The sequence below is a fragment of the Myxozyma melibiosi genome (assembly GCF_037950935.1).
Source record: "Myxozyma melibiosi strain Phaff 52-87 chromosome Unknown BZA70scaffold_2, whole genome shotgun sequence".
Lineage (NCBI taxonomy): Eukaryota > Fungi > Ascomycota > Lipomycetes > Lipomycetales > Lipomycetaceae > Myxozyma > Myxozyma melibiosi.
The window spans coordinates 99,588-114,171 of record NW_027042916.1 but is presented as its reverse complement, the minus strand read 5'-3'; the positions used below and the strand labels follow the sequence as shown (position 1 = coordinate 114,171).

At 48.8% G+C, this 14,584-nt stretch overlaps 5 protein-coding genes across 5 annotated transcripts; 3 read left to right on the top strand and 2 right to left on the bottom strand.

Moving 5' to 3' along the window:
• Nucleotides 1-4,399: 4,399 nt before the first annotated feature.
• BZA70DRAFT_245575 (uncharacterized protein) lies at nucleotides 4,400-5,477 on the top strand. The gene is made up of 3 exons (XM_064910628.1): nucleotides 4,400-4,710; nucleotides 4,778-5,074; nucleotides 5,141-5,477. The coding sequence occupies exons 1-3, from the start codon at nucleotides 4,494-4,496 to the stop codon at nucleotides 5,347-5,349; spliced, it is 723 nt and encodes a 240-aa protein (XP_064769547.1). The 5' UTR covers nucleotides 4,400-4,493; the 3' UTR covers nucleotides 5,350-5,477.
• A 375-nt stretch (nucleotides 5,478-5,852) lies between these two features.
• BZA70DRAFT_105921 (WD40-repeat-containing domain protein) lies at nucleotides 5,853-7,869 on the top strand. The gene is made up of 2 exons (XM_064909368.1): nucleotides 5,853-6,314; nucleotides 6,383-7,869. The coding sequence occupies exons 1-2, from the start codon at nucleotides 6,105-6,107 to the stop codon at nucleotides 7,748-7,750; spliced, it is 1,578 nt and encodes a 525-aa protein (XP_064769546.1). The 5' UTR covers nucleotides 5,853-6,104; the 3' UTR covers nucleotides 7,751-7,869.
• Nucleotides 7,869-11,100, bottom strand: BZA70DRAFT_105917 (exocyst complex component Sec10-like protein). Its single transcript, XM_064909367.1, has 2 exons — nucleotides 10,487-11,100; nucleotides 7,869-10,422 (listed from the first exon to the last, which is right to left on the bottom strand). The coding sequence occupies exons 1-2, from the start codon at nucleotides 10,833-10,835 to the stop codon at nucleotides 7,988-7,990; spliced, it is 2,784 nt and encodes a 927-aa protein (XP_064769545.1). The 5' UTR covers nucleotides 10,836-11,100; the 3' UTR covers nucleotides 7,869-7,987.
• Nucleotides 11,101-11,365: 265 nt separating this feature from the next.
• BZA70DRAFT_287989 (BIG/ATPase V1 complex, subunit S1) lies at nucleotides 11,366-12,639 on the bottom strand (the record flags this gene model as incomplete). The annotated part of the gene is made up of 2 exons (XM_064913999.1): nucleotides 11,366-12,194; nucleotides 12,530-12,639. The coding sequence occupies 2 exons, from the start codon at nucleotides 12,637-12,639 to the stop codon at nucleotides 11,366-11,368; spliced, it is 939 nt and encodes a 312-aa protein (XP_064769544.1).
• A 298-nt stretch (nucleotides 12,640-12,937) lies between these two features.
• On the top strand, nucleotides 12,938-14,551 carry BZA70DRAFT_274368 (chromatin remodelling complex Rsc7/Swp82 subunit-domain-containing protein). The gene has a single exon (XM_064911974.1). The coding sequence runs from the start codon at nucleotides 12,976-12,978 to the stop codon at nucleotides 14,458-14,460; it is 1,485 nt and encodes a 494-aa protein (XP_064769543.1). The 5' UTR covers nucleotides 12,938-12,975; the 3' UTR covers nucleotides 14,461-14,551.
• The last annotated feature ends 33 nt before the right edge of the window (nucleotides 14,552-14,584 follow it).

The window sequence follows — 14,584 nt, the reverse complement described above, 5'->3', positions numbered from 1 at the left end:
AAGAGCTGTCCAATAATCGAAATAACATTAGACAATTGGTTAGGCAGCTGCAGCGGTTGCGTCCCATTAGTAATTGCTTTAAGGAGCGTCTCCAACTTCTCAGACTGAGCATCTTTTTCAGAGGTGCTCTTGGGGGGTGAAAATGTCTCAACCTCTCCCTTAAGCCGAGTATTCTCAGCCTGAAGTCTTTCAATGGTACGCTCCATATTGGCAAGGCGGTCCTCAATGGAAGGAGATTCAGTAAACAAAGGCTCTGCGTCTTGGCCAGCCTGCTCAGAGGCGCGGTCAGGTGTCGGTTGGGGTGTTGATGTCGGATCATCTGGAGAAGCGGAAACATTTTCACCTTCTTCAGACATCGCATCTTCGTCAGATTCGATGGCAATTAGGTCGTTCGAGATGGTTTCGTAGTCCTTGGCGTTCGTAGATTCAGTAGATCCCGCTTCCGCGCTTTCATGGATTCGATGGGGCGGCGTAGAAGCCAGTCCATCCGGTGGCAAATCCGATGATTGGCGGTGCGCGTTGTATTCGTTTTCAGCGAATAGAGCCTCTTCCGGGTCCCCATTTTCGAGGAGAGGGGGCAATCCAGTCTCCTGCATCGCTTGAGGACCAGGACGAGGCGGCGTAGGCGATTGTTCCGACGGTTTCTGGCGTTTGAGGCCAATAATTGGAGTCGGAGTTGAGGGCAAAAAACTCAACATTTCTCTGGTTGGAGCCACCACCAGGTCAGTACACTCTGACTGGGGCTGCTCCGAGTAGGCTTCAGGCGGCCCGTCCCAGGACGAGCTTTCCTCTGCCATATTACTTGTTTGATTGTTGTTGCGAGTTGTGGATCGCCAGTATTGAGGATACTGATGCGCTTTCACAATTGTCTTGTTGTAGCAAAAGCGGAGGCGCTTCATTTCCTTGTGCTTCACCACATTTTTCGGGTCTCGCATAGAGAAAAGTGTTGAAAGTATAGGTAGGGTTTACAGACGCCCTACAGACGCCCTAAGGAAACCCTACATGCCCGGCTGATGTATAATTGATGATGATAATAAATCGATTTTGAGATCTGTGTGCGCCGACTAGGCTATGACAAACTCTTCCCCCCTTTTCCACTGAATAATATACCTAACAGAACAAATATAACAGAATAGGTCCCAAGATCGTGTCTCAATAACAAGAGCAGTGATGTGGCTCTGTGGTATAGCTGCTGCATAGCATGCTCCCTTTGAACAACTATGGTGCCGCTTTGGCATATAACCTGGATTTTGGCCTGATATCAAACACCAGCAATTTTACCTAGATAGTTTTCAGCCAAAGTGGTCTTGGTCACAAAATGTGTACTGAACCCCTCACTGCTGTAGCACCAAGTATATGACAAAGGGATCAAAAAAATCCCCTGGGTCATATGGACTATGTTGAAGTTGTGATGACTGCGGTAGTAAAACTGGAATGTCTGTGGTGACTTTACTCTTGACGTTATTGCATAATTTGTGGTGAGAGATAAAGGATATTGAGTTTGAATTGAGCCAAGCGTTTAGCCATATCCTCAAGCGGTGTGCAACTCAATTCAAAATAGTCACTGTACTGAGGTGTAATTGGAGATGGAAAACTAGGGTGGTGAGGTCTTGGGGAAATTTGTACATAAAAAGGGCCCCCCTACTTCTTAGCTCATTGTCAGAAAACCAAACTACAATCAAAGCTAATTCTGAACTGAACAACTGTTCTATAATATTTGATTCTTATCCTATCATCATGAGCACTCCACTGGTATCTCAGAAAACTATCAATGCTTTTCAACAAGAGACTGTGAAATTGCAACAGATTATTTTATTGACTTTCCTACAACAGCCTCCCTTTGTGGGAATCATTGAATAAAAGCTCCTACTGGATAGCCTGATGAGGATGATGATGATGATGATGATAAATCTCTGTTTTGAGTCCATTGCAACAACTAGACTATGGCAGACTATCTCCCCCTTCTCCATTATATAATAAACAAAATTGATCCTAGCATTGTTCCACAATAATAAATAAATTAGTACCAAACAGATCTCCAAGTGAAAAATAACACATAAAAATTTCGTAACATTCACTACAATATATTTCAAATAAGAGATAAAAAATCCAAAACAATTCAATTATAACCATCCTAGCAACCAACTCCCTTAAGAGACCTCACTGCTATCTGTTCATCTCGAAATTTGCAAGGCCTGCGCTCAAATCTACCAAAAACTTGACCCATAACTCATCCCTCTGGCTATGAGTGTGAGAGGTCAGCTGATGGGACCAGTGACTAGTGCCAATGTGGGTCTTCTGAAAATATCTGGCAAGTGCAGAAAGAACTTTTTCTGTTCATAGAATGCGGTATAGCGTGGGTTTGGCTGTGGGAATACCTTCAAAGGCATTTCGTTCATCTCTGTGCTTGTAAAAAAACAGAAGCACATGCAGAACTGACAGTGGTGGGTATTAATTCAACTTTTTGTGGTTGCGTAATTACTCTTCTTGTAGAAATATTTGAATTAAAGTGCTCCGTCCCAAAGGGTGCGCTGGATGAGCAGTGGTATGGCCCAGCGGTATAGCCACTGCATTGCTCCCTTTAGAATAAGGGTTCGAGCTCTGCTTGGGAGCTTTTCCTGGATTTCGGCATATCAATAAACACCTGCAATTTCCACCTTGATGATTTTCCGCAAAAATGGTTTTGGTTGCAAAATCTGTATCGAACGGGCCTCCACTGCAGTAGAACCAAGTTTACAATATATTGGTGGAAAACATGAGATCTCCAGGATTTAATGGGTTATACTATAGACTTTATAACAATGCCTTCCCATGGTAGGAATGATCAAGTAAAAGCTCCAACTGGATAGCCTTTCCTCTACTTCAGGCAGGCATATTTGGATATCTTAGCAAGGCAATGGAAATCTGAAGCTGGATTAGAAATGGAGACAAAAAAATGGTGGGATACATTGGAGACAGTCTGTCAAAACCTAGCTGTTGCATATAGACTATAGTAGTAAAATGATTTATAATCATCATCATCATCATCATCATCATCATCCAGAGGTGCACCAGTACAAGGGTCTCGACATTTACGGAATCATATCATAATGATCATCATCAGCAAAGAACTGTTCTGATTGCAGAATAAATGATGTGTAGTAGCACCAAGTATACGACAAAGTTGAGAAAGAATTTATGGATTATACTATGGGCTTTACTGCTACAATACCTTCCCTTTGTGAATATGAGTGGTAAAGGCTCTCGCTGGATGGCCTGTCCTCCACTTCAAGCAGGCATGCTTGAACATCTTGATATTGAGGAGATAGAAAGCTGAAGTCTGATGAGAGGAGGGAGAAATCAGCTGGAGGGCTAAGTCAGAGACTCCTGTCAGAACCTAGTTGTTGCATGTAGAGGTGTGATTGAAGAATCTAGCACCATCATCATCATCATCTGTCATCTGTCATCTAGGGCATTTTGAGGAAGAACTGAAGAATTATTGAAGACACTTTGGACCATCATTTACATGGCCTGGCTCCTCTGATTTTCCCAAATGTTTACAGAGAAAGAGAAGATAATATTACTTGATTTCTTTTGAAAAGAAGAAAAGGAAAAAAACAGAACTGTAGGAGAGTTATAGAGCTAAATATAATATATATATATAGAGAGAAAGGGGGTGAGATATTGTACAAACCGCAATAGCATATTAGAAATGAGTTATCAGAGGGCAATAATTTTGATGCTCAGATAGCCCTATTATTTCACTATACAGAATTCATGAGATTTTTTGCTGTGAAAAAGGATTAATATATTATTGCAGTACAGGAAATAAATCCAACAGTTTAAGATAGTTCTCGCTGGCAGTCCTGTCATAGATCACCATCTCAACACCTCAGCAGACTTTGAACTTGTAAGCAAGTCAAATGGTTAGGTGACAACTACCTACATTAGAGCTGTATGCTTTGATGAAATGACTGAAATAGTTGTATCCAAGGTCCACCCAATGATCACTGATCTCTATATCTTCCGAGACATAAAGGGCTTTTTTCTTTTTTTATCAGATTAATATTTAGGAAAATACAACAAAGCAACAAAAATATCACTGCTCTGCTAAATATCTGGAAGGCCCAGGTTAACAGTCCTGTATAGAGTTTGTCTTATGCATACTGAGGAGCTTGATGCTGAGACTATATATGAGGTGTTTGTACTAAAGCAATACGAGCCTGAATCAAAGAGCATGCATGCTGTATTCCTGATTGAAGTTGAAGTAAACAGATCTCTTAACAAGCTTCATAAGCAAGTATAGATCAGACAATAGATGTAGCAATATCTAATCAAATCTGGTAGTGGTGAATCGTCGATCGCTCGATGGGAGACTGTGTCAGTGTCAGTGCTGACAATCTGGATCATGGAAAGGCGAATATGTTTTTAACCCGCCAGGGCTCCTCCTCTACTTTTCCTCCTTCCTTGCACAATCTCAGTACTCCTCAATTATACCTTTTCCCCGATCTAAAATGCCCTCCCCTGAAGACTACGGTTTCTTTTCGGTTCCTCGTAAGGTCGAGGAGCTATTCAAGAACGGAAATGAGTACATTTACAAGCCTTCTGCTGTTGATGTCTCCAAAACTGTCACTTTCCCTGACACTCCGATCGTCAACGCCGCCCGCGAATTTGTCAAATCTAAGCTGCCAGTGCAGACATTCAATCACTCGCACCGAGTTTTCTATTACGGTAAGATTCCGCTGTTTTGATTGTTATTAGCAGTTCTTGATATAGCGATACCAATCTCTCTTGCTAGGCGCTGTGATCATTGCTCAGCAATTCCCGGAGTATGCTTCCAACGCAACTCTTCTTGAAACCTACGCTCTTACCTGTCTTTTTCATGATGTTGCTACGGCCGACGAGTTTCTTTACGGTACGCGCATGAGCTTTGATTTTTACGGAGCATTCATTGCGCGCGAGTTTCTTTTGAAACACGAGGCTGTTCAGGACTCGGCGGATGCCGTCGCAGAGGCCATTCTCAGACACCAGGATGTGGAGGTCAACGGAACGATTACATTTCTCGGACTTATCATTCAGCTCACTACGCTGATGGGTATGTTTTTTTATACGCTGGGGTGAATTTCGTGTCCACCGGAATATACTAATCTTTTTGTAAAAGATAACTCTGGAAACTTCCTCCCTCTCATGGCTCCCGAGACGATCGACTCAGTTATCGCGCTGTACCCCAGACTCGGATGGTCAGGATGCTTTTCTACTTTTGTGGCCAAAGAAATTGAGATTAAGCCGTGGTGCCACTCGACTGCTGTCACGGACTTTGTCAAGACAGTCAAGGAGAACCATTACTTCATCGACCGCTACGAGAAATGAGCGCATGACGCCTAGCGCTTCGGCATCGCCATCTTCCGCTGAATGAATCTAGGATCTTGTTGAAGTAAATTGAAACGTTGCTTATTGAATAGTATGAATATATTCTTTATTCTAAGCCGAATTACAATTATCTATTGCATCTATCAACGTTACTGATAACGCGGGTGAGCTAGAGCGCGACTGCTCCTATTCTATCAGCCACACCCTCTATGGCTTGACAAACAGTAAAATAGCAAGTGTAAGGTGCCTGATGGTGGTCACAAAACGTTGTTAGAATTGTCCGCAACAAGATCACGAGGAAGCGGCAGAACGAGCCCACTGACCGGGTGGAATCGAGACTGGCGATAAGGACAAATAAACTTCTAATTGCTGATTCGAAAATGAAATCCCTGGATATTTCGGTTTAGGGTTTGTAAAAAGCGTGATTATGTCAGTGCTTATATTGCCCGCCTTCAGTGAAGGGCATTAAAGAGAGAGAATCTTTTCACAATAGTTAGAAAACTACGCCGTACAACGATACACTGATACTGTTCGCTTTTCTTACTTGCTCCATTTGCTGCTACGTCTACTACTACACACTGGACATTCACAGTCTGGCAAGTTGTTGTGGTGTCTTGCAGTCTTAAAAACAGAGAATCTGGATTTGGGAGTTTCAAAACTCCCAAAATTTTTTTTTCTTTGAACAATCCTTCTGCTCAAAGCGTGTTATTACTCGAATCGCCTTTTTCCATCACCGCACAGGCCGAACGATCAACATGGCTACCGCATTACCTCCTCCCTCGAAACGGACACGACGTGAAGCACAGCTGCCAAAGGAGACCAATGTGATCCCGGCAGATTTGCCGTTCGTGCAGGTGCAGTTTCGCGCAGCGGATACGGGGCACGTTACCGGCGGCATGACTCGCGTCCCTGGCAGTGCGACTACCAAGCAACTTGAACTTTTGCTGAATGGACTGTTGGATACTGTAAGTCTATGTTTTGGTACTTTGCTGGCGGGGCCGACAGAATGCTGATCCGAGGGCGCACTTTCTAGACCGACGATCCGACACCATATTCATTCTCGCTCGTCAACAGCACTGGAGCGCCAGTGTCGATCGACAGCGACATATACACCGACGTTTTACGACCTAAGCACCAAACAACGGAAGATGTGCTCACTATCGAATACGTTCCTCAGGCAGTCTTTCGAGTCAAGTCTGTGTCCAGATGTAGTGCGACGATGTCTGGCCACGGCGGTACTATCCTCGCGACCGCTTTCTCGCCAAAGGACGGTTCGCGCCTTGTGACTGGCAGCGGAGATGGCACTGCGCGTGTCTGGGACTCTGATACAGGAACTCCGGTTGCGGTACTGAAAGGACACGACAAGTGGGTTTTGTGCGTCGCCTGGAGTCCGGAGGCGGATGTTATTGCCACAGGTAGTATGGACTCTTCTGTTCGTCTGTGGGACGCAAAGACAGGCAAACAGCTCGGCAACGCGATGAAAGGACACTCAAAGTTTGTCACTTCACTCTCATTTGAGCCGATCCACCTGTTGGAGGGTGGAAAGGGTATCAGACTTGCGTCAGCCTCGAAGGACTGTACTGTGAGAGTCTGGGACGTTGCCTCACGGACCATCATACAAACTCTGAGTGGTCATACCGGATCTGTCACTGCAGTCAAGTGGGGAGGATTGGGCGTGATTTACTCGTGCTCACAGGACAAGACGGTCAAGGTTTGGGATGCTCGAGGCACTCAGATCAAGCTGATTAAGACGTTGAACGCACATGCTCACTGGGTCAACTTTGCGGCTTTGAGCACAGATTTCTTTCTCAAAACTGGAGGTTTTGATCCTTTCTCAAAGGATACGAGCAGTCGTGAAATTGAAAAAGATCGCGAGTTGATGCGAACGAATGCTAAAAGCCGATTCCTGAAAGCTAGCATAAAAAATGGCAACGTTATGGAGCGCGTCGTCACTGCGAGTGATGATCAGACTATGTACCTGTGGAACCTGTTCCCGAACGGAGTCGTCAGCGAAGATGCCTGCAACGCAAAGCCTGTTGCGAGATTAGTTGGGCACCAGAAGCCTATCAACCACGTTGCGTTTTCGGCCGACGGTCGTATTCTGGCATCCTGCTCGTTCGACAACAGTATCAAACTATGGGACGGTATGACCGGTACCTATCTTACTACGTTGCGAGGCCATGTCGCGGCCGTCTACATGTGCTCTTGGTCAGCTGATTCGAGACTACTTGCATCGTGCTCGAAGGATTGTACGGTCAAGGTATGGGATATCAAGCAAGGAAAGCTGTATATGGATCTTCCGGGTCACAAGGACGAGGTATATGCTGTAGAGTGGAGTTCAGATGGACGGGTTGTCGCGAGTGGCGGCAAGGATAAGCAGGTGAAGTTATGGAAGCATTGAGTTGGAAAAGAATACTGGTCTTCCTCTGTCCTCTGTATCGAGAGGATCAGAAAAGGATGCATTTTACTGTAAGATAAAAAAGATGATACAAATAATTATCCAAAAAATCGAAAAGAAACAAACCCATTGTATGCTACAGAAGAGAATAAGCAAAGCAAACAAACAGCAAAACATCCGATATATGACAATAGATACATGATCACTCTTCTGGTCAGTCTTCGCTCTCGTTCACGATATTCACATTACTACGCAATCAGTAAGTCCGAGTCCGTAGACCGCCTTTTCGACAGCCTTCTTCACAAGCAGCCAGTCCGCTCGGCGCTGAACATACTCCAACACATCCTCGGCAGTCACAATACCAGCAAATCTCTGAACGACATCGGTCATCACCTGGCCTATATCACGAGAGTGGCTGGAGTCGATGAGATAGAGCTGGGCAATTTCTCTCAACGCGGCAAAGTAGTCGAGTAGAGGGCGCTGGCGGAGAGTCTTGTCCACGAAACTGTAGTAGTAGTTCAGATCTGAGATCAACAGCATTGCACCTCCATCGACAGAGATGGTCTGCCTCTTGATGTGTTTTCCGATCGAGTTGTAGAGACGAAGACCGACCTCACCCAAGAACACGTCAAGCGTGTTCTTATCAGTGCTCCCGTTAAGCAACTTTGTGTGCATCGACACCGTTTTTACGACTTTGACTGCCGCATCGGTGGGACCCATTCTCGAGTCCATGAACCGCTTTCCGTATGGGGCGTCAGACGTCACATTATATCCACCAATACCGTTACTTTCGACAGTGAAATGATCGTCGTTGAACTCGTTCGGTTTCTGCTCGCTAGCCAGAATATACTCGACCTGTTCGATCAAGACGTCTATTCCTCGGTTGAGACCAAGTGCGACGCGCTCGTCAAGCATCTGCTCAAACTTCCGCTTCTCCTTGACTGCTTGACTGAGGAAATCAGTCCGGTCAACAAATCGGCGAGAGACGAGCTCCTTCTCGTAAAACACGTCAACCATTTGCTGAATCAGATCGCCGACGTTGACAAGTTCAAGAAAAGTGACCAGAGGCTCGACGTTTTCGGCACGTTTTTGAATCTCAGAGGCCGGGAGTGCAGACTCGTCTTCGATTTCATCAGTGGTATCAGTCACTGCCGGAGGCCGGTAGTCAGTCAAGTGTCGAAGCGCGCGGTCGAAACCATTTTGGATATGCCTGAATCCGAGAGACTCTAGGAGGGCGACGAATATAAGTTCGCATTGCTCTTTAGCCTCTTCTCCGGTTCTACCCTCGAACATGACAAATAGCGCGGTGCGTTCTATACTTTCGCGGGCCGCTTGGATGAGGTCGAGGGCGACCTCGAGCGAGAAGAGGGTTTTGATCGATTCTAGCCGAGAATTCAGAATTGCCGCATTGACGGCCAGCTCTGCGGCGGGCATCGGATACTTGCCGTTGTCACCGGCTGGATTGTTCGGGACAGAGAGGGTGGCAGAGGGTGAGGTTGTTGAGTGTTTCTCGGATTGGTCGTCACGGAAGGAAGAAGAAGCGCGAGAAGAGATGGAAGAAGAGCCCATGACGGGCGAATTTCCGATGGCGACGACGGGCATGAGCAATACTTTTTTGAAGGAGGTGAGGAAGTCGAATTTTTCCGCGCCAGTGCCGCCTTCCAGAGCTGCAATTTCTTTGTATTTGTTCCTCAGAATCGTCTCCTTTTCCCGCTCTTGCTGGCTAGCGACGCGCTCGAAGCGGTCGAGCTCGACGTTGCATTTCTCTCGAAACCGGTCAAGCTCTTCTTGGAGATATAAGTCGACGTGCTGCTCATAGACTCTGTCGACGATCTCTTGTACTTTTATATGAAACGGCCGGAGTGCCTCTCGAGCCTCTTTGTCGTTCGAGGAGTCGTCTTCGGGATCCTTGAGGAGAAGTTTGTAGGCAAAATCCAAGAGAGCCTCGTACAGGCCAGAAACAACTTGCAGGTAAACGTCGTTGTTTCCGGTAGTGTGAGAGCGATCAACAAGAGCGGAGCAGTAGTCGCCAAGCACGTCTTCGATGAGACGCTCGACGAGCAAGAGGGTGGTTTTGTCTGCGACGTCGGGGTGGGCGCCGAAGACGGCACGAGTGACGGATTCTTCTTCGAGCACAGATTGTCGGAGTTGAGTGAAGTAGGTGTCAACGGGGGAGAGGTCGACTCTGATGAGGCCACTTTTGGGATCTAGTTGGAAGCAGCCGGAGGTACTGGGAGAGGCGGTTGTGAGAAGGAGCTTGCTTCGCTGAAGGTAAGCTTGGATGGCCGTGCTGCCGCCGTTGAGACTGATGAGGACGTTTGCGTAGCGGCGAGCCTTGCCGTCGTAGTCGGCAGCGTCGAGGGCGGACTCGAGCTCGGTGATTGCGGCATTTTCAAAAATTTCGACGATGCCCTGCAAACGCAGGCGGCGGTCGTCAGCGTCGTCGTCGAGGACGGCGTTTGAAAACTGCAGGAGGACTCTGAGGGCAGATGCTTGCAGCTCAGGTAAGCGGTAGATGCGAAATATCTTGGGTTCTGTGCTGTGGAGGGAGTGGGCGGGATCAGTGAGGTCGCGGAAGAGAGGCCAGAGAAGGCGATGCACGCGCGCGTACTCGTGGCGGGCATATCCGGGGATGGAGTGGACGGTGGAGAGGACATTGAGGGGGGTTATTTGTACTGGGGAGGATATTAGGATGATGAAGAAACAGACGGCAAAGAAGACAAGAGAATGGAAGCGTACTGGAGGCGAGATCACGGAGAATGAGCCCTTTGGCAGAGGCGCGTTTGTCGTCGCTTGCGGCAAATTCGGCGGCAGTGACGGGATCCCAGACGCCGATGCGGGAGAGGCGGTAGACCCAGTTTTGGTCGTCATAGATAATTTGGCGGAAGGCGCGGCAGACGGCGGCAGAGGCGAGGTAGTCGGGGAGGGGGAGGAAGGAGAGGACGAGGGAGAGGACGTTGACTGGGAGGAGGGGCCTGTTGGGGTCGGCGGGGAAGATGGGAGGGACGGAGGAGGAGGAGAGACGCCGGGGCCGGGACGGGTGTGAATGCGGAGGGCGGAGACGGTCTGTGAGGGCGGGATCCGGCATGCCGGGACGCGGAGGAGGCGGGAGGGGAGTTGGAGGGGGCGAAGATGGGAAGCAAAAGTGACGATGGAGGAGCAAAAGTGGTCGGGTCGAAGAGAAAGTTTAAGGCGAGGGTTTTAAGCGACTCGGGTACTATTCTTGTGTCTGTCTACAAACGGAAATAGGACCTGCAACTGCTTTCATGTCAACTCTTAATAGTTACTTGTCTATTCTACTCCAACCAATCCCATGAAAATAAATGTGGAAACAATCAAAAAACATTAAACAGTAAAGAAAAAGATGAAATAAAAATGAGCAAATATGTATGAGAACCACCATCCGAATTACTGCATGAAATATAAAATAAAAAGAGAAATACAACACCATTCGAAAGCCATCATGACGTTTAGAACAACCAGGGGAAATATGAAAATATAAAGATAAAAACGGACTCACTCCTACATTCACAAACTCACTCTCTCAACACGCACATAACTCTAGCGCTTCTCCTTTTTGCACATTTTTATATGTAAGAAACACTCATAAACAACCGCTTACTTCTTCTGGGCAAGGGTCTGGGGACCCATCTCCTTCTCAAACGCATCGTACGAGATCTTGATCGACGAAATCTGCTTGAGGCCAAAGGCAAGGATGAGGAGCATGACAAAGGTGGCAATGATTCCCATGAACTGGCCGGCAGTGAAGAACTGGTAGCGGGTGAAGAGCGAGCCGTCAGTGCGGGCACCCTCGGGGATCATAGTAGGGTAGGCGGTGCCAGTGGGGTATCCGTAGACACCGGTGGGGTAGGCATCGGTGGTGTTGCTCGGGTAGGCATCCTCAGCAGCACGCACGACGGTCGGGTTGCGCTTGGCAACGAACGGGCGCGAGACGGGAGTGGAAGCATACACAACAGTGAAGTCCTCGTGCTGGATGAGCGACATGACCGACGACAAGAAAGCGTCGTTGTCAGAAAGAGCAGCAGCACGGGTGTAGTCGACCGGGAGAGCAGGGAACTCAATGCGAACGACCTTGGGGGCCTCGCTCTCGCTCTCGGGGATCGAGAAAGCATCAGAGGCAGCGTCAATCACGACGGTGTCAGCTCCCCAGGTGTCGACGATGTGCTTCTCGAGCGACTCGACATCGAAGATTCCGTGCGCGTTGCGGACAGCGTAGGAAGTCTCGGCCTGGTCGTAGAGCTTGCGCAAGTTGGGGGTGCTGCGGGCAGCCGACGACGAGGCAAAGTCGGAGGCGTGGAGGCCGGGCTGCGAGACGACGACGTAGGTCGAGGCCTTGCAGTCGGAAACGAGCTTCTTGGCGAGGTCACCGAAGTGGTCGGCGGAGACAATCGAAGCCGAGGAGATGTGCTCGTGGACGGAGGGGACCCTGGATAACAGATTAGTATACTGATAGATAAGTCGTCTCTTTTCTTTCCGCTCTTCTCGTCAGTCTGTGCGATAATAACTAAGAACTGCGCAGTCGTATTGTCAAAGAGATGATTTGTTGTCGCTGACGAGGTTCGATGGAAGAGAAGACCCGGCGATAAGGATTCTTCTGTTGTTTTTTCGCAGCTGTTCTAATCCATCGTATCTCGAGATAATCCCTTCTGTTGCAGCACTATCGCAGGCCGACCACAGCAAGCAACAACCACATAAACAACACACAACACACAACAGAGCAGAGCGAAAAGAAGAGACCGCACGGTGAAAAGATAAGCCTACATCTTCTTCGAGAGGAGCATGAGAGGAGAGGTGTCCTCGAAGGCCTGGACGGCCGAAAGCGAAGCGGCGAGGGCCAAGACGGCGCCCTTGACGGAGGTTGAGAAGAGCATTGCGTTGAGAAGCAGAGAAGAACTGGCTGAGGAGGGATTCGGGCAGGAAGGTGGTGAGGAAGAGGAAGAGAAGCGGTGACTGCGAGACGAGGAAGGAGGCGCGAGAGGCCGCTGCCATTGGCTGTTGTCGCGCTAGTCCACTTTGGGCTAGCGGCATATCTGCGCAAACACCGCCGGCTGCGATAGATAACCGCGATAAGTGCGCGCCTACCCGGCACGTGATCAGTCACGTGTGTTACCCGGCCTGATTTGCCTCAGCAGAACTGCTTCTCTGCAGCTGCCGAATATCAACAGACCCGCAGACACCCACCGGCTCACGTAAAACAACCAGCAGCCATGTCGGACTCTGACGACAGCCCCCGGCGAAAGCGAATGCGCTCAAACTCGAGCTCGCCGACTGACGCACCCGAATCAGATCAGGTTAAACTCGAAAAAGAAGACGAGGATCTCGAGATCGACAAAGACGACGAGGCAGAAGACGACTACCACGACGACGACGACGACGATGACGACGACGATGACGACGAAGAAGAGGAAGAGGGCGAGGCCGATGACGCGGACGCAGACGCAGACGCGGACGCGGACGGAGACGACGAGGCCTCTGCGGCCGACGACGACGCCGATGCAGACAAAGAAGAGGGCGAGATCGAAGAAGGCGAAGACGTCGAAGAAGCCGTCGTCGAGAAGCCCGTCGCCAGTCCCGCGCCTCCCAAACGACGCGGTCGCAAACCTGGCTCGGGATCAAGTACACCGGCTGCCGTAGCTGCTCGCGCAAAACGAGGAAGAACATCGACTCCCGTTCCCGCTCCGAAAGTCCACCGTGGCAAGCAGGCCAAGCAGCCACCCCCGCAGCCTGGCTCCGAGCACACCACTGACAAACTCAACGACGAAGGCGACGAATACATCGTCTCCCAAATAGATCCCGAGGGAGAAAAGAAAATCGCTGCCGATGGCTCCCTTCTCGGCGGCCGCGTCTACAGAATGCGCGTCTTCAGACTCCCCCAGCACGGTGACAAGTACTTCATGATGGCAACCGAGTGTGCCAAAGAGCTCAATTACCGTGACTCCTATCTTCTCTTCAACAAAAACCGCTCGCTCTACAAACTCATCGCCACCCAGAACGACAAAGAAGCCCTCATAGAGATGGGTCATCTACCATACGCATACCGCTCTCGCCAGATCGCGCTCGTCACCGCCAGATCGATGTTTCGCCAGTTTGGCTCTCTCTGCGTCGTCGACGGCCGCCGCGTGCGCGACGACTATTTCGAACAAAAAGCCCGCTCCGAGGGTTTCACCGAAGCTGATTTTGCTATTGAAAAGAAAGTCGTTCACCACACGACGACCGTCAAAGACCCGACGCAGGAATCCGCAGCGCCAAAAGTCGACACCATGCCCTCATTCTCCGAGCAGCATCTCATGAACTCTCGCGCAGACTCGGCCGGCCAGATCGTCTACGGCACAAGAGGGGTTCCAAAGATCCTTGACCGTCCGATCGAGCACATCATCCGCGTCTTTTCGAAATCCGTCAGTGCACCTATGGACCCACAAGACGAACCAGTCAAGTTCAATACCGCTCTTGCGCGCGGTACACGCATGGACATGACCAAGCGGTCCTCGCTTCACGCAATCTCTGAAGCCTCGGCTGGAGCACTTGAGTTTAATGCTTTTATTGGTCAAAAACGCCGACTGAGGAATCAACAGTGGCATGATTTCTGGCTGCCGAAAAAGCCAGAGGAGAGTGCGGAGAAGCAGGATGTCGTCGTGCTCCGTGACGAGCCGGGCTTTCAGACGGATATCGCGAACCCGTCTTTTGTACATTAGGTGTATTTTATGTGTAATTTATAGTAATAAGGTCAATAGGAATATTTTAAAGAATAAATGTTGGTTAATTGTTGTAATTGTGATTATAAACTGATTTTAATGCGAATAATTTCAGATTCTAAAC

Excerpts from the sequence above, each read along its gene's own strand:
- BZA70DRAFT_245575 (XM_064910628.1), top strand. The coding sequence starts at position 4,494 with ATGCCCTCCCCTGAAGACTACGGTTTCTTTTCGGTTCCTCGTAAGGTC. Across the intron at positions 4,711-4,777 it reads GCACCGAGTTTTCTATTACG|GCGCTGTGATCATTGCTCAG; the intron begins GTAAGATTCCGC and ends CTCTCTTGCTAG. Across the intron at positions 5,075-5,140 it reads TCAGCTCACTACGCTGATGG|ATAACTCTGGAAACTTCCTC; the intron begins GTATGTTTTTTT and ends TTTTTGTAAAAG.
- BZA70DRAFT_105921 (XM_064909368.1), top strand. The coding sequence starts at position 6,105 with ATGGCTACCGCATTACCTCCTCCCTCGAAACGGACACGACGTGAAGCA. Across the intron at positions 6,315-6,382 it reads TGAATGGACTGTTGGATACT|ACCGACGATCCGACACCATA; the intron begins GTAAGTCTATGT and ends CGCACTTTCTAG.
- BZA70DRAFT_105917 (XM_064909367.1), bottom strand. The coding sequence starts at position 10,835 with ATGCCGGATCCCGCCCTCACAGACCGTCTCCGCCCTCCGCATTCACAC. Across the intron at positions 10,423-10,486 it reads TCTCCGTGATCTCGCCTCCA|TACAAATAACCCCCCTCAAT; the intron begins GTACGCTTCCAT and ends TATCCTCCCCAG.
- BZA70DRAFT_274368 (XM_064911974.1), top strand. The coding sequence starts at position 12,976 with ATGTCGGACTCTGACGACAGCCCCCGGCGAAAGCGAATGCGCTCAAAC.